The 22,331-nt window shown below is 41.4% G+C and overlaps 2 protein-coding genes across 3 annotated transcripts in view; both read left to right on the plus strand.

The window, feature by feature from the left end:
• MAPK12 (mitogen-activated protein kinase 12) overlaps positions 1–2,300 on the plus strand; it is a 42,431-nt gene extending 40,131 nt beyond the window's left edge. For both annotated transcript variants that reach the window (XM_040596452.1, XM_040596453.1), the window contains exon 12: positions 84–2,300. In XM_040596452.1, coding sequence (XP_040452386.1) covers positions 84–154 — 71 coding nt within the window. In that variant the 3' untranslated portion in view covers positions 155–2,300. The remainder of the gene's footprint in view (positions 1–83) is intronic.
• Positions 2,301–17,464: 15,164 nt separating this feature from the next.
• Positions 17,465–21,177, plus strand: LOC121089135 (secreted frizzled-related protein 2-like). Its single transcript, XM_040596087.1, has 4 exons — positions 17,465–18,229; positions 18,529–18,698; positions 19,608–19,700; positions 20,798–21,177. The coding sequence occupies exons 1-4, from the start codon at positions 17,943–17,945 to the stop codon at positions 21,106–21,108; spliced, it is 861 nt and encodes a 286-aa protein (XP_040452021.1). The 5' UTR covers positions 17,465–17,942; the 3' UTR covers positions 21,109–21,177.
• The last annotated feature ends 1,154 nt before the right edge of the window (positions 21,178–22,331 follow it).

The following is a 22,331-nucleotide window of genomic DNA, read 5'->3' on the forward strand; positions in this document are numbered from 1 at the left end:
GCTGGGGGTTGCACCTTGCTGTGTCTGTCCGGTTCCTTTTCTGATTAGACCAGCAGTGCTGTGTTTATTCTGTTGTTTTCCAGGCATTACATATAAAGAGATACTGAACTTCAAACCACCACAGACATTGGAGTCAAAGGAGACAGCAGTGTAATTGTATGACTCGGCCTTTTTAGAACTCGGAAGAAAGCAGGAAAGTTGTAAATGTTTGTGACATTTCAGGTGTATACAACTTTTATAAATAAACTGGATGTAATTGTTTCATCTGCACTGTAAGAAAGAGCAGTGTCTTTTACTCTGCGTGTGGAAGTTGGTGCCTTTGGGAGTAGCATTCCAAAACTATCCAGAAACTTACTCCTGCCTACAAATTCTTCCTTCTGCATGAAAGGATTCAGACTGTGCTAACGTGGTGACATCCTCAAAAGAGGCAGCAGGACCAATTCTTCAACTCGGAGATCACAAGAGTGTGACGTACCACCCCAAGCAAGCTGAGACACACAGAGTATGTCAGAAATGTACCGTGACTCTCCAAGGCCACTGAACTGTCTTGAATGCAAGAAGTATTCATGCAACTTCCTCTGGAATATTACACCTTGGTAAGGTGCCTGGGGAGGCTAATCAGCTTCTGCTACCACTGCTAGTAGAATGGGTAGTGGAGACACAGCCTGAACGAATGCCAATGTGTCCCCTGTCCTACCTGAGTGGAGGAGAACCTGAGCTCCAGCCAGTTCTGACACATCTGGACAAGAGGCAAGAAGTAGAGAAGTGTTGATGTCCTAGATTTTTTTTTTTCAAAGTAACCAGCATAGCAGGACAAGATTTCACAAACGCACTAGGTGAACAGTCATCGGATAAACAATCACTGTCAAGGGGTAAAATATTTTACTCTGAATACGGTGCAGTCTCTTTGCATAATAGACTAGAGATCAAGGATTTCAAGGGAGAAATTCTTAAGACTTTCTAAAATTTCGTAAGATCTCTAGCATCTTAGTATTGAAATGATCACTGAGAAAGTACTTCTTCTCAAAGGATGTACTGGTTATAGAATCAGCAGGGCTGATTTTAGAAATAAAGCTGCACGTAGGTCACATGATAGAAAACAAAATGAGGATAAAAAGGCTATGCTGCAGCTGCTCATTGGGAATACCTGCAGCAAGCTGTTTTGTTCATGGTGTACAGAGGCGTTGTCAGGTGCAGAACAACAACCATTCCTTTTTTTAGTCTTTTGAACTTATCTCACTTCAAAAAGCCCTCAGACTTTCTGTTCAGATGTGCCTTACCAGCAGTCAGCTTTCTGATGGGATAGATTGGTTAGACGCTTCACAAGTTCCTGTTACTGCCCTCTTACTGTGTTTTCATAGGTGCTTAGTTCATAATAATCTCTCAGAGGTAGGAGAAAGGCAAACCTTTGGTGAAGAGTTTCTTTGTGAGATTGCTTGTCCTTGTTAAAGATAATGTCTTCACATTTGATGTTCAGATGTGGATTATTCCCAGTGCAATATGCTGTTGTGTGTTGCTACTAGGTGAAACAGTTGTAAAGGAAGGCATTTGATCTCAGCAGCTAATAACTTAAAAAGTAGTAAGAAATTAGTTGGAGTTTTTTGCTTTACTAATTTAAACCAAAAGTTTTAATCAAGGCACAGTTGTCTATTTCTTTCAATGAATTTTTAAATTAAACACCTGTAAATATTAGCATTTGTTTAAAAATTGTGATAAGTGTTGATTAGCTTGAGACGGACACCTAGAGAGACTAAATGGTGATAGAAACCTTGAGTTATTGATGTATTTGACAAGTCATCAAAAACTACAGTTTCAGGAATGCACAAAAAGAGCAGAGAATGTAATTTGAAACAAAAGCTTTTTCCACACTACAGGTCACTGAGGAAGGCACGCTTAAGAGTCATACCCCATTTTGCACTATTGACTTTCTGCTTGGACTAAACTTTTGCATTAAATAGGAACTTTAATTTTTACAGAATAGGCATTTTCTTATAGGATCGTGTTCTGTGATAGTCTTAAAAGTCATGGGAGAAAAGTGTCTATTGGAATTAGTGGGCTCAATAGAGCCAGTCAATGGGAAATAGAAAGTGTCAAAAACCTTGTAAATGCTCCCACTGTAATTTAAATGGAATTACAACATCCTAAATTTAAACAAGGATCTAAAGTCTTGAGACAATGTGGATGGCTCAAATGTTAGTCAGACTTTGAGGGAGCTTTTTTTTCCCATTGAAATAATACGACTTTGCATTTTCTTTGTAAATGCCAACACTTCAATGGGCATTTTCACTTCCCTCACCCCCCACCCCCACCCCCCACCCCCCGCCGTTAGCTTTAGTGAAGTCAAGCCCTAAAACCCTCCATTGGCTGAGGTGAACTTTTCCCTCTTTTAACTTAGTATTGGAGAAGCAGATAGCCCACGTGAGAAAGACGTAAGAAGGTAACGTTAGTGTTTCTAGATACTGGAGGAATACGGAACTCTTAAAATACTCTGAAGAGAACACCTTGATGCATGTGCCAGCAAAGGCTGAAGTACTGCTGTGCTACCTAGCCAGCAAACAGTCTGTAAGGTAAAATAGCAAACGTGGAAAGCTTGTCACATCTTGGCAAGATGTTCCTGCGAAGAGATTGAAATCTACAGAAATGGTTCCAAACAGCAATAGAGATTATTAGTATAAGTAGCTCATTAAAAGAAATGCAATGTGAAAGCAGAAATATTTTGCATGGTAGGCAGCTGCTGCTTCAAAGGGAGAGACAATGTTTCATAAGTTTTTATTTGCTATTTCTACTGGTGCTAAGCAACTCAGGAATAAGAACCCAATTTCTGTTTGCCTTAAAAAGAAATGTAAATATGTTCTGCATGTACTTGAAATGTGTGGTGACAAATAAAGGTTGCGACTTTGTTTTTTACACAAAAATTGTCTTATTTTCCCCAAATGTGTTCCCAAGTGTATAATCAACTCCTGAAAAATATTTTTTTCAGTGTAAGGGAACTGTATGAAACTTAATATTGTAGGTACATTTAATGTAATATGAGCTGCTGATGTAGTTTATTCTGGAAGTCAGTCAGACCAGAGATGCTAACCTTTCTCCCATTTTCCAAACTTTGAATCAGCCACAGAGCTGATCTGATTGTACTACTGCCACTTAATTATTTCTTACAGCATCTTGGATTTTACCAGACATGGTTTCAGTCCTTAAATGTGGTTGCATTCCTCAGCCTGACTGTAAAAGCGCAAGTCAGATTGACTGTCATCAAGCATATACATCTTTGAGTTAACAGAGTTCTAGTAGGATATATGGGACCTTTGCCCTGAAAACCCACATGCCTTCTGACTGTTTTAGAGCAAGATTGTCCCTTTAAGTATTAACCTTCGTTGCATGGAACACACATCACTCATGCTGAATTTTAATAATGTGGTGTTGTGGGCCAGATGTGGCTCACAATTTCACTTCTTGATTATTTTCTGGGGTTTTTACAGGATAACACTGACATGAGTGCTAATATGTGCCCTGCAGACTGTGTTCAGAAGGTCGACTTTGTTCTTGATTCGGAACTGCCAGGCATATGAGCTGGGTGGGATTGTTTGAGCTTCCTACTCTCTGACCTGCTGTTCAAGTACAAACATCAGATGCTTCTGGTCTGCTTCAGATAAGGTTGTCAGAGAATGAAGCGTGCTAGTAGGTGCTGTCATTCACTGGATCTTGGTATGAAATGCTGTAGAGCTTTAGATGGTCCGGGCAGGTATCGGGGACAGAATTAGAGGCTCATAACACCTGCTGTCTCTGCTAATTAATTCTCCATCTCCTGAATACACTGTAGGGCGACTGGTTGTACCAGAAGCAATTCCATGAACTACAGTACTTAAACACCTCTCCCAAGTATTTTTAAGAATTCAAAAGCATGAGCTGGAGAAAGATCAAGGGAGGAAGACTTCTACCATACAGACAATCTTGAATCTTCATGGACTACCAGTTAATAAGCAGCTGTTGTGCACAGATGACTTGCAGCCCTCTGGGAGAGTAACATAATGATGTAGAAACTCCATTGCCACCGAGCAACCACATGCTGCTCTCAGGCATGTGAATGATGAATGGTTTTTAGCTACCAGGAACAGCATCCCTCTGCAAGGAGGTAAGTGGGGACAAGGAAAGTAATTGAAGGATTCATTATTTTTATCTGCTGCTATCCTGCTCTGCAAACAGAGCTTCTTTATGCTTAGCTTTGTTTCATTTCCATGCTGGAGTTTTCTAGTTGACTCCAAGGTCTGCCTCATCAATATAGGTGCATTTCCCAGCTAAGTTTGAGTAATCCAGACGTGCAACTCTTACCCCTTTTATTGAAGTATTTTGAATGTGCTGTTATCTTTAAGAGGCAAGATGAGGCAACTGGTGAAGCAACCAAATGAAATCTAGTGAAAGAAATTGCTTTGGTCCCATTTGAGAATGTTTGCAGTTTTGCCTTGCCATGTCCTGGGGGCTCATCCTCACAGGGAGCAGGACATGCCTCTTGCTGTGTTTCCGTGGTGCCTGCAGCCAAAGGCTGTCATCCGAGTGACACTCGTGGTGCCAGCACAACCAAAGGCTGCCCCCTAATCCAATTCAGTCTGATATTAATAGGAAATTCATCATTATTATTATTATTATTATTACTGCAGTAATATTATCGCAGGTTGTAACAGTAAAATTACATTGCTCAGAAAAACACAGGCGTTGAATCTACTGGGGGTCTAGGCCAAGGCGGCTTTTTTTCAGGCATTTTAAAAGCCCCATTTGTACATGACAGAGTTCCTGCTGCCAAGTAGTACGACTTTGGCATGTGTCCAGCCATTTTGCTGTTCCTAGAAAACTCCTGACATTTTTGGGTTTGAGTCAATTTTGAATTTACTTCTCATAGAAATGATAGTGTGCTACTGTGAGGAGAAAAAATATGGCTGAGAAGTGTAATCAGAAAAACACTAGATAAAGTTTTCTAAAGCAAACCCCTCTCAAGGTCTAGGATACATTATAAATTAAAGGTCAGTTATAAGGAAACAAAATTGCTGCTTGGGAAGAATCCTGAGCCATGACTGGAGTAACCAAGTATATTTGGTTGGAGTGTGAACTCTTAAAAGAATCCCAAGAATACTTTTTATATAATGCACAAAATTAGCATAGTATAAACTTTGAATAACAAGGAAGCATGACTGGTGCACATGAAGTATCTGCTGGCCCTGAAGCAGGGCACCTTTTTAAGAACAGCTTTGCATATTGATGAGGGAAGCACAGCACTGCAAGGCGCTTCCCAGAAAGCATCCTTCAGAAGTGTAGGTTCATCTAGCTGGAACGAGATGATCAAATCAGGCAAATGTTTGATTCCATTTAAATGATTACATTTAATGTAAGGCATCTCCAGTTGTTTGCTAGGGTTCTTAATTTTGGATTTCCAGACTAAAATGTAGCCACAGGGAGATTCATCTCAGGGGTTCTTCATAGTTCCAGCAGTCTCAATCTGTCCATATCATTACTACCATCAACACAGTTTACCTCAGTGATGGTGAGTTCCTTGTCTATGTGTTTTATCACACAGATTTATATTATTTTCTTCATGTGGTATCTCTTTCATTGAAGGCAATGACTAAGTCTTCTCCAGGAAAGTGTTAGGAAGCTTTTACCGGAGGAATTTATAGCTCCTGCCCCCTAGCTCTTGCAAAAGGTGGCGACTATGTGATAACTTAAGACAAGGCAGAATGCAGGACATGAAAGCACTCTCTCAGGGTTGGGCTATCCAAAACAATTGCCTGTAGAACATATAGATTCCTCTCCCCATGTCCGCTAAAGCTGCCTTTGACTCTGCCTTGTGTTTTGGCTGGCTGGAGACCTCAGCACCTGCTGCAGCAGGGAGGTCCCTGGGCTTGCACGTGCAAGCTGGTGGGCTGTGTGTTGGACACGTGGGCTCTGCACTAACAAACTCACCAGGGCTGGGAGTGTTTTCTAGGTGCTGACCTTTAGCTGCATGCTCTGTTAAATTGCTAACACAGTTTCGGCCTGGGGCAGCTGCGGTCTTGCTGTGACTCCCCCAGCACAGCTGAGGAGCCAGTGGTGGCCAGGTGGTGCTCCTAACAGGCAGTGGAATGCCATCAGCCAGCTTTGGAAGGTAAGAGGATTTCAGAGCATGGAGTTGGGCAGTGTCTTGCCAGTTGGACTTCTTAGATCCAGCAAACTATTCCAGACGTGGTTAATTTACTAGCACAGACATGATCACAGAGCAAGGGTGCCTGGAAAATTGTGCTTACCCCAAAATAATGGGTGCCTATGGCTGTAATCTCTTTGTGCTGTTGTCCTCTAGCCATAAAATAATAAAAATGCAGCCTGGGCAAAGTAGTCGTTTAGGAAAGAGTGATGGTGAGCTCTGTTGTAAGGTTGTGAGGACATCCCTGGGGGCTTCTAGAGGTTTGGCTGCCAGGGCTGGAGGCCAGCTCAAAGCCAGTGCAGCCGAGGGCAGCCCCTTCCCCACGGTGACCCTGGGGACAGGCTCCCAGACGCTGCGAAGCCAAACCCTGGCCAGGGGAGCTGCTTCCAGCTGAGGCTCTGGCCTTGGCCCTGCCTGAGCTGCAGCTCCCCACCACCCTGCAGCCATGTGCCTGGCCATGGGTCCCAGCGAGCCACTACCACCCACAGGCTGATGTCCCAGCCTGGCCTGTCCCCATCCCCAGGGAGGTGCTCCAACCTGGGGCTGCCCTCGCCTTCTGCCCTGACTAGATATGGTGGTTTGCATTCAGTTCGGTCCAGTTGAAGAGATTTATTGGCTGTGCTCCAAAACAAAATGAAAGTAATACATATTTTCCCTGCCATTTGGCAAATCTACTGTAAGTCACTGAGAGTGTCTCATTTGTTGTTAACACAATTTGGACCAAGTAAGTGTCATGACAACATCATTTGCCCTAATAAAGTTTTTCATACCTGACACATTTGTGCAAAAGTTAATGATGAGGTAGGAAGCAAAATAACTGCAAGAGAGTACAGATTTCCTTTAAACAAAGAAAAAACAGTGCAGGAGGATTTTTTTTAAGGCATTGCTAGTATCTTAAATAAGCAGTTGGACTTGCCAGAGAGGTGAAACCACAAGCAGTGAGAATGCTGTGAATGCTGAGATCGAGTCCTACCTGCTGGCAGAGCAGGAGGGCTGTCACCAGAGATAAAAATAAACTCCAGGTTCCATGCCATGTTACAGGCTTTAAACATGATTTCCCTTATGGCTTCCAAATGCTCTGGTAATGTTTTACATTAAGGTTGCTGAATTATCAGAACAGGTGTGAAACTATGGCCATACATTAACAAGTGAGTATTTGGAGACTCTGTAAAATGAGTGGGGTTCTCTTCACAAACACCTCACTATAACTACAATTTCTATAGCTACTCAGTGTTGCCATTTGAAGTCTCTAAAGCAGAACATGAACTACTTTTCCTTAGGTTTCCCAATGGATTTTATAACCTTTTATGCTTTATGGCTGGATTAGTGGTTTTGATCACCTGGATTTGATATGATTAATGTTATGAACTTGCTGTATCTTCCAACTTTTGAATTGCTTTCCATAGCTGATGTTTGGCACTGTTAACATACTTTGAAGTATAAATTATTTATGTAAAGGGAAAATTCACTTTGTGCTGTAGTCTCAGATCTCTAGCAGTGGGGTAAGCATGACCACCCATGTGAAACTGCTCAGGAAAAGCTGAAGAGCTGAGCTGAGCAAGCAGAGAGCGTTGCTGTGCCCCAAAGATCTTGCCTTAATGTGCCAAATTCATACCAGAGGATGCCTGAGGGCTCCCTTAGGGTTAATAAAATCTTCTCTAATATGGGGATGTGAACCATCATGAGCTGGTTCATGCATCCTTTGTGATCAATTAGTAGGTTTCAAGAAGACTAAATGTCTGTCTTCTCATCCAGGCATGCTGGGCCTTGAAAAACATGGGTGTGTCAGTAGGCTGGTTAGGAAGAGCCTGTGCCACAAATAGTCCTTTCCTCTTGGAAAGGAGAAAGATTAAAACTTGGAAGTAGGCAGAATTTGAAGCACTGTTTCCCCTCGTTTTTCTGTGTAAGCTTTATCTACTCAAGCAGTGTTCTTACTGAGTAGGTCAAATGCCACTAATCCTCAAAAAAAGAAATAGCCAAGTGAATGTTCTCACATGTGTGGGCATGGCCCCAAGGTGGCTTCTCCCACTGGCATGCAGGGAGGGAACGACTGTGTAAGGACTCCAGTAAGCACAGGGAGAAAAGTTGTTTATTCCCTTTAAAGCTTGGCATATGCACCTGCAGCATCCCTTGCTGGAGCCAAGATATTAGGATGTTTTACTCCGTCAACCATATGGTGGGGCAAAGTGCCTTCCATACTGGATCTTTGTTTAATACCATGTTCCCAAACAAAACATTTTTATATAACGTCCTGAAATGTAAGTCACCAAAAAGAGTGGAATGGGTGGCCTGTTTATATTTTCCACCTTTGTCAATCTTGCTCACATCAAGGGATGCCATGAGAACTTCACTGACATTAATAGGATGCGTTGTAACAGGCAGCATAAGCAAAACAGGCAGAATACTTGGTTTTCAGTATGCAATCATGGGTTATGGAAACTGTCATTGCCTTCCTGGGGTACAGGGTCAGCCTGTCAATAACTCCCGTACTTCTGTTTAATTTCCATTGAGTATCAGGAAGAAAAATACTACTTATCATAAGCAAGGATATCAAAATTTGATCCAATTATTAAAAAAAAAAAAGGGGTGGGTGGGTGGGGAGAAGAGAGCTTTTACCCACACAACCAACTGCTCCGGTTACACTCTTTGGATGTGTTTTCTATAAATATTTTTCTCTCTCTCACAAAACAAAAAAAGCTCTTCTGCCCTAGTACATTTAACAGTAGTAATGCTGTAGTAGAGATGTAGATATAACAAGGCAAGGCTCCCATAGGGGAGTGGTAATAACATTTATCAGATATAAGCAGGGGAAAAAAGCTAAGGAAGCTGTCAGGCAAACATGCTTCTTGTAAGGTCTGAAACTAGAGCTGCAATCACAAATCTTTTGTCTTGATGCTCCTGAGTCTAATTTCAAAATACCTTCCCTTCTAAACTATTTGCTTCTCTGTGGTTTCCATAATGAAAAGAGCCTCCTGTGGATACAGTTATCAATCTTGGGTCACTGCAACCAGCATGAAACCCTTAATGCTATTTAGAGAATGAAAATGGTTCTTAAGACCAAAAAAAATCAGCGTCTCCTGATTAACCTTAAACTCAATTATTTCTCTGGTTCTCCCTCCCTCACTGATCTTCGTAAACTAATTAGGAGCAAACCACAGTTTTAAAGATCATGTAAGTACTGTTGGATTTTGAGCCATTTCTAAATGATAGCTCTATAATTTTTCCTTATTTATTCAGCTCTTGCTGTTGAGTAGCTAATTAGGATGGATTCATCTCCGTTCCATTTCCTGGTAGTATCAGTGGAAGAAAATGATTGCCCTGGGGTGATGGTAAAGGGCTGTGAAAGCCAAATGACGTAACGTTTCACAGGAAGGCCACGAGGCATGGTCTGCACCCAGATTAGCAAGTGGGCGCTGGAGTCACAGACCCTCTAATCCTGGCCTGTGGGCTGAAGGACTCTTGCCCAGATATTTCAGTCCAAATAGAGTTTAATCATTAGGGTGGAGACTTCTTTATCGGTGAACTTCTCTTCAAGATAGGGTAATAGAAACCAAATGTCTTTGATGTCAACAGAGGTGATGTATGCAACACAAGCCATGGTGAAAGGGAAGAAGCTGCCATCTGCCCTCTGAACGCTAAGGGACAGAAGGCCCAAATAAATAGAAAACTTATGTTCTTCTTAATCTTTTTTAAAGCATACTGTGCCTGTGCTTTCTGTTTGAACACTGTGTTGTTGTTTTTTTAAGTTGAATTCTCCCCCTTTGCAGAGTATTTAAAGTCTGTCATGAACACCAGCGGGGCTGTCCCACAAACTGGCGGGGTGGGGATGAAGCGGTTGATGTGACTCTCAGGCCTGCTGTGGGGGTGATTATGGCAACATAAATGCTCTCTATAGAAACAGTTGCTGAGGTTTTGCAGACTTTGAGGGCCCAGCATCGCAGGGTTATGAGGCGGCACTATGTGACCCCATTAGGGTGTATTTAGAAAGATTTAGTAAGTATACAAGATGCAAAATCTACTCACTTTTAAATACTTGTTCTACTAGATGTCTTCTTGGATGGACAAGAAGCCTCACAGATTATCTGCAGGGATACCATCCCTGTATGACAACACAGAGAAAATCAAAAACATTTGATTAAAAAAAAAAAAAGCGCCATTATCACATTTGATGTCTAGAGCTGCCCACGATGATCCAGCTAATGCCTGGCATGGTCCTGCTGATCACCTGCCGCAGTGCTGGGCTCCTGCTCTCTCTTGCCTTCTTCACTCCTCACACAGAGGTGTGATTTGGCTATGCATTTGTAATTGAAGTGGGTTACACAAAAGGCTGGTCACTTCATTCACTAAACCTGGAAAAATGTTTTGAGTTCCTTAATATAGGAGAAATACTGAATAAAAGTAAATTAGTGACAGCTGCAATACAAAGTGTCTTTTGGTGGGGTAAGAAGGAGCATTAAAGGCTCCAAGAGGCTGACTTTTGTGGTCATCTTTTTCCAGAAGGTGTGTGTAAGGCCATATCCAAAATAGGGAGAGTGAAAATAAATAAAGAATATTCACACCTTCGGCGAGTATCCTTTACCCTTCAGGTACAGAGCTCACGTAACAGAACAGAAAAAAACTATTCCCATCAAATATTTGCATAGCAGTCAGGTAAAAATTATATACCATGTGCCTATGAATGGACACACTCATTTGTGAAGCAGTTACTTTCGTAAGTAATTAGTTAGTAATTGCCACAATTAAAAATATTTTTTCTTTTCTGTGAATCCCAAAATAGTTTTTGAATATTGACTATACACACACTTGAGTTCAGGACACAGGTGTTTGTTTTAATTAAGCCACCCAAAGTTTAGTATGTGCATGTGTACCTGAATGAAAAAGTTTGTAAAAGCTTTAAAAAACCCCACACCTCTTTGCAAAACTACACTGACACAGAAACTTATAAATAAAGGCTAGGATTTATCCAGAAAATATCTTTTCTTTTTGATATTTTAAAATCTACACCCTGAAAAATGATATGAGTCTTGGCATGGAGAGAAATTTATAACAAAAAAAAATCTGCCAGGATTCTAATGACCAGAATCTGAAATTCATGCTGAGGGTGTAACTCTTGACTCTTTCCTGACAAATCTTTGTTTTAATCTCAGTTCACCAAAAACATTTGCAACAGGAACATTTGTTTTGGTTATTTAGATTTACATACATTTTCAGTGCCCGGAAAGAGATTACATTTTGCCGTCATTATTCAAGAAAAAAATCATGCTAATGCCAGAGGGAATTTTGCTTAGAGATTTGGCCATAATATCTAATTCAAATATTTGAAGCACGTTTATTTACTTGTGAAATAGACATTATTTAATTTTGCTTATTCAGCAAAGTATTTAGGCTGGAGTTTGACTTTTAAACAGAGGCTTCCAGTCCACAGGTTCCCACGACGTTAAACCAAAGTGAGCCTGGCCTGCCATGTACTGTTACAATGTCAGATGCTGAGAGCCTTTCCTCGGGCGGCTGGGATGCACAGAAGTTAGGTGCAAAATACCAAGTGACTTAAAAGGGACAGGCTCCAGGCATGCTGGAGTCAGCGGAGCACTCACCCACAGTTTTACTTGTTTAACTGATAGAGCTATCTCCAGTGGCAGCCAGAAGCCAGACATAATTTTCAAGACTTAATGTGTTTCCATTTTATCTTGATGATCAGTAGCTGGCTACAGGCCACAGACAAGGGGGGGGGGGGGGCTAGACAAGATGACCCTGTTTACTTTCTCAATGTACTACAAACAGTTGGTATGTACTTGCTGTTTACTTGTAGCCCAAACAGCTGCTGCCCTGCCTCCTTATGAAACAGTCCTGAGTCTACTTGTACCCCCTTTTGTGAACAGAGGTTTGGAAATGATTCAGAGTGTTCTCTGCTTACCCTTGCTTTTTATTTCATTTGGAGCTGCTTGTGATGGACAGCGCGTGAGAAGGGACTCAGTTACGATCGAAATTTGATAAAGGGAAAGCCAGCATCACGCCAGTCGCTGAAAGACTGCAAAAACTGATCAGGTCTGAAAGAAACGGGAGCTTTTCTGCAGAACAGGAATTGTGCTGAAATACATGAGACTCCATTTGTTAAATTGGTCCTTCTTCCACAAAATTAAATCAGATCAAAACTAAGTTGAAACCCAGTAAAATGGGCCTAAAACTAAAAGGAAAAATAGACAGTATTAGCCAAACCAGCAAACCAATACAAAAAAACCCACCACCAAACTCACCAAAAAAACCCCAAAACAAAACAAGCCACAAAACAACACCTACGTTTTTTACCTGGAGGGAAACAGAGAACAGTGGCTGTTACTACTGTCTCTCTGTCAAAGGTGCTCATCTGGTACATGATCAATAATGTAAACCCCTACATTCAGACAGACTGTGTTTTGCTCCCACCTGAAAGTCATCATTTGGAAATTGCTTACCCCGGGGAGCAAAACCAACTACTGAGCCTGCCCCACTGCTTATGATTGAAGAGCAAAATTCCACTTAACGATAATCATGTTGGCGCTTCTCTCCTCTTTTCAGCCACCTTGAAAGCAAACAGCTTCACACAGCATTTAACCAATACGGTGTTCACTGTAAAGGCCTTGCTGTGCAGCACACAGGATAGGGCCTGAATGCAGTTTCATGAGTGTGCCCCTAGTAACTCAGTATGGGATTTCAGGTTTTCCCCTAAGTCACATTACACGATTTGTCCTGCTCTGGAGTGATGAAAATGTTGCTGAGCAGGAGACCCGAAAGCTGAATGCGTCAATGAACATTGCGATGGCAAAGCTCAGAGCTGTGTGCCTGCTTTAGCTGCTAGCTGATTAGCAAGTCATCTCGTCTTCCTATGCCTTTTCCATCCCAATTTACTTGGCCTACTTAGGAAATGCTATTTACCCCATTTTTGTATAGTATTCAGCACCCTTGTGCCTTTAGGCGATACTGTTGGAACCTCTGTGGGTATTTACATGCCTTTTCTTCACTCTTGTAGCATCTGAATGCTGCATATTTGAATGCATTTAACTTCCAACATCCCCAGCACTGTTAAGCAGGACAGTCTATGTGTGGAGTCAACACAGTGGGGTTAAAGCTTCAGCAGGAAGCTTGCGTCAGAGCCAGAAACTAAGTCTGGGTCACCCAAAGCATTGACTTTCACTGTTAAAATAAGCTTTCCTCCGAGATAATCAATTGACAGTAATAAGGACAAAGCTCAGTGTGCCAGAGCAGTCAGCCTTTAACAGTTTGCATTACAGATTTATAAGGAAATACAGTATTTCTGACCTTGAAAAATTAAAGCAATGCTAAAGCCATTGTGACAAATACATTAACAAGGGCTTTTCAAAACCACCTATGACTCTTCCTCCCTTGTTTTACAGATACCTTATGTGGCCTAATTGATTTTTTCCTAAGCAAAGGTAATGTTATGTAGTAAATCCTGCCCCACAGAGTAAGGATGTTGGTCCAGCAAAGCTGACATCAGAGGATTGCCTCTCCGCAGCCTCCTTTTGCGACTTGGGGTGGACAGTTACAAGTTTTGATCCTTGTCTCAGAGCCTTGCATCTCTGCCATTAGACTCCAGATAAAAAGGACTCCAGCCAAATATTACAGCAAATGTTTAGATTAAAACCAAAAATCCCTACATCCACTAGTTTGCTCTCAACCCCCTACGTTCTTTGAAGAAAAATTCAGTCCCATTTCTTAGTGGGGTCTGATGGGTGGCACCTGGTTAATCTCTGTCTGCCTCCCTGGTAACAGTCAAAGCAGTCAACACAGAGGTGGGCAGGGAGTGAGCCTCCAGCTGCTGTTCCTGTTATCAGGGTCCATCAGCAGGTAACCATCCAGGAATGATAAATGCGACCCTTTGCTAAGGGAATAACCACACAGCTTTCTTCAGAAGTCTCAAAGAACATTAGCTGGACTCCAGATTTCAAGGCAGAAGTTTCTCTGAATCTTCAGGTCTTGTATTTTATGCTGCTCTCTCAAATTATATGCAGAAATTGTAATTCTCATGATAGCTTGGTAAACTAATAATTTTTTTTTTTCATTTTAGGCAGTCTTTATTCAAGCAACCTGTACACACATATATCACTATGATTAGAAATTGCGTGCCGCCACCAGCTTTTCTGCAATTTGAATGTTTAGCTGGTGTGGCAACAGTAAATCACAGTTCACCGTGTACCCAAAAGCAAGCTGTGTTTTCTTCCACGCTACGTCAAGGAGCAGCTGAGCATTTGCAGAAATGGAGGATCTATGGCAGAGCAACGTGGGTGCTGCAGCTCACGCGTCTGCCAAGGAGCCAACATGTGACTGACCTGAAGCACTCTCCAAGCAATGGCCATCTAATTTGCATGTTCATTTTTAATAACTGTTCTGCAAGACTCCTGCTAAAAATGATAAATTGTAATGACTTGCTGTCAAACCAAGTTTCAAGGTAGCATCTGCTCATGGAGAATACTAAAATAATTAAGCCTAAACAGAAGCACAGCCAAATTGCCTTGCTTAAAAGCGGTTTGTGAGCATAGCAAAAATAAGTATCAGATTGGTAAATTCCTTAGTAAATGATGACACTAAAAACAGCACAGGGTAAGGAATTTGACCCAGCTGACATTTTGAACCCAGTGACTGTCAGAAGAGAGAGGAATCGGAAGTTCCCATAAATGATGCTCTTTCCTGACAGAAGACAGCTAACAAAAATGACTGAATTACGGGTAACGCTCTGGCTGCAGATCCAGCCTTAAACCCAACGCAGTCACAGGTGTTCAGCAAAGGCGTCTGTGCATATTTTGCTCTCAGAGCTGGTGGCAATTCTCCAGCCCTCAGGTGAGCTGCGTCATTCCTGACAAACGCGTAAGGACTTGCTGTTCCCTGTGTGAATGGCTACTTTGGTCAGAACAGGAAGAAAACAAGGAGAAACGGGAGCGAGGCAGATTGCTTGCCATTCTTCTGATGGCAAGACCACGGAGTTTCTTCCACACCCTGGAATGCTCCAGGCTCCCCGCCGAAGCACGGTGCCAGACGTGGCGCAGCGGGAGCACGCAGCTCCTTCCTGGCCCGCTGAGGCCTCCACCACCTCCAGAGGTGCCGCTGTACCCACACGGAGAAAAACTCTTCTTTCAGCATTACAGAACGATGGCCCAGTGAAAGGCAGCTGGCCAAAAGCAAAGCACCAAAATATAGCTGGCCTCCTTCGAGATACAGCTGAGGCTGAAAGAAACTCAGAGGTGGTGGTGGTGGCTCATAAATGACCTACCCCCTGCAAAGCCCCGGCAGACACAGAGATACACAATTATTGATTTCTAAGACAGTTCCTATGGACACTAAGTTTGTTAGGAGAGGTATTAGCTCTCATTAGAGCATCTTCACCTCACAGTCTCGTTATGCCTGTCTCAACAGGCGTATGCAACTCCAGTATGCAACTCAACAGCCCCTCGCTGTCTGCAGTAACAGGGTCGACTCCAGTTTTAGGATCAATCACGTTTTCTTCTGTGTTGTGAGACAGTCACAGAGAAAAGCATCTCAATAATCAAGAGACCAAATACTCTTTATTTTATATTGCTTAGAAACGTGCATGTAATGGCATGCCCCACATGCAATGGCAGGGCTTCCTTCACCGCAGACCTTGCCACCTACTTTCAGAGAGCAATCAGATGAGGGAAGTATTACAGAAAAATGCTGTAAGGGCCAGAGGGGAATTTGATAAATTTCATGAAATTACAGCGTGACTTGGTAAAGCTGTTAGCAACATGGACGGATGCAGGAACCTGCTGAATAAGGGAGACGTTCATATATGGAGCCCAGTTTCACTCCAGCTGCTGAATGCCGGAGGGACGCTCAGGCAAGGGGCATCATGGCGCCTGCAAGACCTCTGGAGCCTGCGTGAGCTGTGCTCCGTGCAGATCTAGCAAGAACGGGACTGATACTGAGTTTTAGTAAGGGTCCTCAGCTTCCTATGGAATACATGGAGCACCTGACAAAGGGATGCTACTGTCAGGCCTAAATCAGTCCGGTTAGGTATTCAATTCCTCTGCTTCAGAGTGAGATAACGGATACAGAGAAACCATATTTACTGGAAAAGCCACAGAGCTGGCATCAAAACATAAGAAGAAAATCTGGCAATTCCTTTAAATACATCTTTAGTTCCTGGAACCTTGCATGCTGTCATTTTTTTCTGACTTAAACAGATACTGTAAATTCCCCAGTAGCTTAAAGAAGACAGCTAAGGAAGAATCAGCAGGGGGTTGTCATTTGTTTCAAAGATGCTAGTATTAATAATCTAACATTTAGGTATAAACATGTAAATGATATGTAGCACATTGTCTAAATGTGCGTCATCGAGGTATAAGCACAAAGAGCTGCTGTTTCTGAAAACTGTATTTCAATCAAGCATCAGTAATACTAGATGATACGCTATCATGAATGTACTTATTTTAGCCGAATAATCAGACCAGATATTTTACAGTAGTTCCACCTATGTATTAATATCTAAACATTTCTGCTAATAAAACATGTAATAAGAAATGCAAATAAAAATTAACACCCATAACCAATCGTAAAAATCTTTTGTCAAGTTAAAAATTTCCACAAAATGTTTTGTTTAGAACTTCAACTCTTTTAACTAAGAATCTGACTTTTCTATTCATAATAGGTAAGACACACATTACTCCAGACCCTCTGTCATCTTAACTGATTCCCCAGCTTCTCTGTAGCAAAGAGCTGCTTATCAGTATTATACTAAAAACAGTAATGAAGTACTCAGTAATTTTGTGAACTTTTAACTTAAGAAATTTAATACTATTTTTGTGCTACAAACAGAAAAAGTATGCATCTGGTATCATTTGCTTTCATACAGCTTAATGTAATTACAATTTATTAATAAATAAGGGAAACACTACATTATCTGAGCAATTTTAAATGTAGCCAGGTTTGTTTGAAATAATAATAATGTTTCTCCATATGTGTAACTGCCTTTTCACTCTGTATAAATACTGATAGCTGCAACAGTCCTGCAATGTTAGATCCACCACTGAACTTATAAATGAAAAATGCGAGTTCTGTAACCATCTGATAGGCACATACTCCAATCAGTGAAACAATACTGTATTTTCAGGTGTCTGTTAAAATTAACAGAAGTTGGCACCTTTAGCATGGGACAGGATAGGGATCCAAATTTCCAGACAAAATCCTTGGTTAATAGCAGGAGGCTGTCTCTTTTACAGCACTTGACCAAAGAAAGTACCTCTTCTACATTGTAAAACAGTGGAAGAGACATGGGCAATTAGCACAAGCAAAACATTTTCACTTGATAAGTCAATCTGGGCTGTTCTTTCTGCCCACATCAGCAGTGTCTGAAAACAAAGGAGACACAGCAGCCCCAGGAGACAGCTTGTCTGCCCCACCGTTTTTCTGGGGGATCTCTTAATTTGTTTTAGCAAGCACATAGCAAACCTTCTAGGTGTCAAAATTTAATATGCCACATAGAACGAATGCTGCAGCGACTGACGCTGTGGGATAATGAAAGGCTATACCAAATAAAAGTGTCTTTAGGGAACACACTTCTATACTTTGTCTCCACCTCCCCGGTTATCACAGCAATCCCTTGAATAGGCAATAAGACCTGTCTTGTCTCGAGTGATTTGATAAACAGTTGATAAACAACAGTTCGCTAAGCTCTTGGCATATAAACCACAAGGTTTTCAGTGTGCCCTGCACTTGGAGGGTTTGACATCTCCCTGCTCAGCAGCTGAGGAGTCACTGGAAGATGTTCTCGACTGCAAAAATACTTGTTTTTGCTGTGAGCAGTTTCCTAAGAGTGGCAACAGGCTTTGACATTGGATTATCCACAAAATGTGTAGTGATACCCAAGGAGATGGACATGTGCCACAAGATTGGATACTCTGAGATGAGGCTTCCCAACCTGATGGGACACACAAGCATGGCAGAGGTTATCCTAAAGTCCACCACCTGGCAACACCTTGTGCACACGGACTGTCACCCTCACGTGAGGACATTCCTGTGCTCCCTGTTTGCACCCATCTGTTTAGATACGTAAGTACCACACCACAAAACTCCAGCCTTTATTTGCCAGATCAGGGATCAAATGAAATGCATGTTTATCATAATCTAAAGGCGATCTTCACTTTTTCTCAAATAATTGTTACCTTTTTTGTACTCACCAGAAAGAAAAGCACTGAAAACTTTACTACTACAACTTTACTTGTATAATTAAATGATGCTATAAATACCAGTGACAATGATGTACCGTGCACAGAAATCACTGTTGCGATAGTTTCTGTTATCACTGAGGGAGTTTAACTGATTCAGCCTGGTGTTTCCTCTGGCGACAGGTTTATCCATCCTTGTAGGAGTATGTGTGTTGCTGTCCGTGACAGCTGCACCCCTGTGCTTGCCTGCCACGGACACCCCTGGCCAGACAATCTGGACTGCAATCGATTCCCTGCGGACGAGGACATGTGCCTGGCATCTCTTTCAAAGGAATATAAATACTTGCACAAAGGTAGCTGGAAGATGGCAGAGGGGAGGGTGGCGGTACTCTGTGTTCCTGGGAATCAAGGAGGTGCAAGGAACACCATTCCCAGACAGTCTGTGATTTTGTAAATGGAGTCATGTCTATCTGTATTGCCTCACCCTGTTCATGCACATGGCAGGGGGAAGTGTTAGTATTTGCAGTGTAAGCTGCAGCAGACCTCAGATGGTGTAAATCAGCATGGTTTCAAAAAAATAAAGCATAGATCATCTACGCTTAGATAGTGGAGGAAGGCAATTATCACCTTGCACAGCTATGGGCAGTATCATACCTATGACAGGCACACTGTGGTTAATCTTGAGGTCTCTTTATAGACTTATCAATGGCCCTTATCACAGATAAATTTATATATACAATGAACTCTCTGATCAGCTTAGAAAAGTTGGGATGACTTATTATCTGATTTTCCTTATGGAAACCTGATTTAGCACGACATTAATGTTCAAATCTTCAAATGCACTCATGTTTATTAATTTCTGCAGAAAACAGTAGGCATCAGTTGCTGCTAGCACACCCAAATTCTTACATTCACAATCCTCGCGGAGCTGCGCCTAGACTTATTGATAGAATCAGCCACCTAACCTCTTTCCCACCCACTGTAGCTGTACTAAAAATAATACCGTATTTGTTACTATATTTGATGCTGATAATTGAGCTTGTCAGTCTGAACAAGGACTGACTGCGCATGGAAAATAAAACTCCTTTTCATCCCTAGCTGTGTTTTCAAAGGAGCGTGTAGACTTTTTACATTATCACTGACCAATTGTGTATTTTCTGTGTAATCCCCGTGGTTAAACAGTGAGCTCTCAGCTTTGACAGCAGGAAATTAAGGTAAAATATTCTAAAAGATAATTATGAGACTTTGTAATTTCTTACCAGTCCTACCAAAGCCTACCTGTCAGACCTGCCCAGCAGTGGAGGAATTCTTTACGCACAAAAGAGTTCTCGAAGTTTTCTGTGACAGTAACTTTGGTAAGTCCTTGTTAATACAGCTGCTATTAAAGAGACTAACAACCTTCCTTCTAAAATGCTTTAAAATTAGGATTACAATAGGTGACAGTTTCTTCTGGGATTTCAAAGGATTAAGAGTTTGGCTGCTGATTTAACTAGGTTGTTTTTCAGAATATATTATTTCTAATCAAAATATAAAGAGGATTTATTTTGCATGAAGGATTTATTAATGATCTAGTTTACAAACAAAAAGCTCTTCTGTTCTTGTCTAGCTGGCTACATAGTAGTACAACATGATTTATGGAAAATATTTCTGGCAAAAGCAGCCAAATAAGCAAGTTTGCCTTTTATTAGTGATTAAATCCAAAGTGAAGCTTTGGTGGTTGACTGGTGAACGGCATGTCTTTGTTACTTGTGTGCATGAGTTTTTCATGGTATTTAGCTTGCTGAAAAGAAGACTCAGAAAATCATATCAGTAAAAGAAATTCTTACCTCATGTCATGTTATTGGAATGACATGCAATACTTTTGAGTTTGCCCTAGAAACTTCTGCAAAGCCCTTTGACGTCAGTGCAGAGACTCAGCAGCTTTGGCTGACTTTAGATCAAGCAGTACAGAAGTTTCACACTAGAAAGTGTTGGTGGAGTCAGGTGGGCTAGGTAGATGCCTGTAATGAAAAGGGAATATCTGAAAGGGTGGTATCAGCAAGCATGACCAGCTATTTTTGCTGCAGCGTTCCTAACGTGGACAAGGTGAATTTCTGAATTGCCTGGGCAATCTGGGCAGCCTCATGGTACCAGAACACCTCCAACAGTTTATGATATCTAATTATCCAAAAAGTCTGACATATGTGGTGATGGTAAAAATACAGTACTCTTTCTTGTGAAAGTGTTTTTTTCCTAGTCGCCTAATTCCATGAAAAAAAATTATTGACTATATAACCTTTATTTTTTAAAAATATCTTAAAATCTATACTGCTGCTGGAGAAGGCCTCACCATACTCTTATCAGCATAAATTATGGTAGTATTTTTAAGGAATCATCTTGTTTTCATTGGTAGTGTTTCTTTCTGCATTTGAGTAAATGGAGTAACTTATGTATTTCCTTTTCTTTTCCTTAGCAGTGAAAGTAAAGCTGTCCAAGAAGAGAACAGTATTTGGTGACCAAGAGTACAACATTGAATGCCAAGTGGAATTCATTACCCAGGGCTCACTCTTGCCTTATGAAACTCAGAGCTTGATACAACAGTGGCTGCTTATCAATGAAAACTGTACACAGAGGATGACTCCGACCCATCATCCCATGGTGTATCTCCTTGTGGGGAATATTGAAGAGGGCATCATTTTAGTAAACCAGGTTTATCGTTGGCAGAGAAGGGACTCCCAGCTGACTTTGGCCACTCAGAAGTGGAGATACCATAAATGCTTCTAAATATTTATCATATTATTTGTAAATAGAAATGTATTATAAGCGGAATGTAAAGTTTTAATTTCCTTTTAAATTATATTATAAATTGAACTTAAACCTCAGTGTTATCAGGCCTCCTTCCTGTAGTGTTACAGCTATCCACATCATTTGAACTTGACCAACAATATATAAACGTTTGAGTTACTGCAAAAAAAAAAAATATGTAATATGTGCAAAAAATGGCATAAAAGCGTTTTAATCCAGCTGACTAATGTATTTTTCTATATCATCCAGTCTGCCATTTTCTCCAGTTACCTAAACTTTCCCTTGCTTAATGTTTCATTAATCCACCTCGTTTTCTCCCATTAGAGTTTTTAAAAGCAGGCAGCCCTCTGCTGGTCGCTTTTGCTGGAATCAAAGCAGAATAAATACAAACGAGTAACTGCAAACATGATATGGCTGATCCCAGACGCAGGGAGATTTGGTTACTGGGTGTATTTTTGCAATGAGAGAGCTGACAGCATCTCAGTGATAATGCCTGAGAACACAGGCTAAACACAGTTTTTGAAACTTTATTCTTGTGTGACCACCTTGAACGTAACATGGTTCAACTGAAATATAAACCAGGTCCCCACTACTGAAAGATCCCTTTTCATTTTCAGACACATTGCAGAAGTCACTGCATAAACTTTACCAGCTAAGTTGTGTGCCAGGAATTAATGGAGTGGTAACATTCAGTAAATATGAAATATTAGAGTGGCCGCATGATTAGCATCCTCACTGTCCGTGCAATACACTGATGTTAAAGACTACATGAAGATGGGCAGAACTTAAGTTTAGTTTTATAAATATGTGTAATAGACACAAGAACGGGTAATTAATAATACATAAATTAGAAGCTGTTTCAGTAATACAGTGTCTATTATGGTCATATTATCTTGAAATAAATATGGGGGGAAATAATGGTCTGTAGCTTTCTAAAAGTCCCATCTGTAATGACCTGGGTTCCCAGGACGCGCCCCATCAGCGCAGGTCTGTACGCACGCTCACGGTGACGCCTGTGCCATTGCTTCCTGCTCTGAAGGAGAAAACGAGCAGAAACCGAGGGCAAAAAGTTGAATCAACCTATATTCCGTTTATGTTGTATAATGAAGTTACTGCTTAGGAAAAAGTAGGTTGTTCAAAAGCTTGGCCCGTTTGGTCCTGCTGAGTCTGTGCTGGTTCCTGCAGGAAAAGCGGTGAATATT

Source organism: Falco naumanni, chromosome 5 (assembly GCF_017639655.2).
Source record: "Falco naumanni isolate bFalNau1 chromosome 5, bFalNau1.pat, whole genome shotgun sequence".
Classification (NCBI taxonomy): domain Eukaryota; kingdom Metazoa; phylum Chordata; class Aves; order Falconiformes; family Falconidae; genus Falco; species Falco naumanni.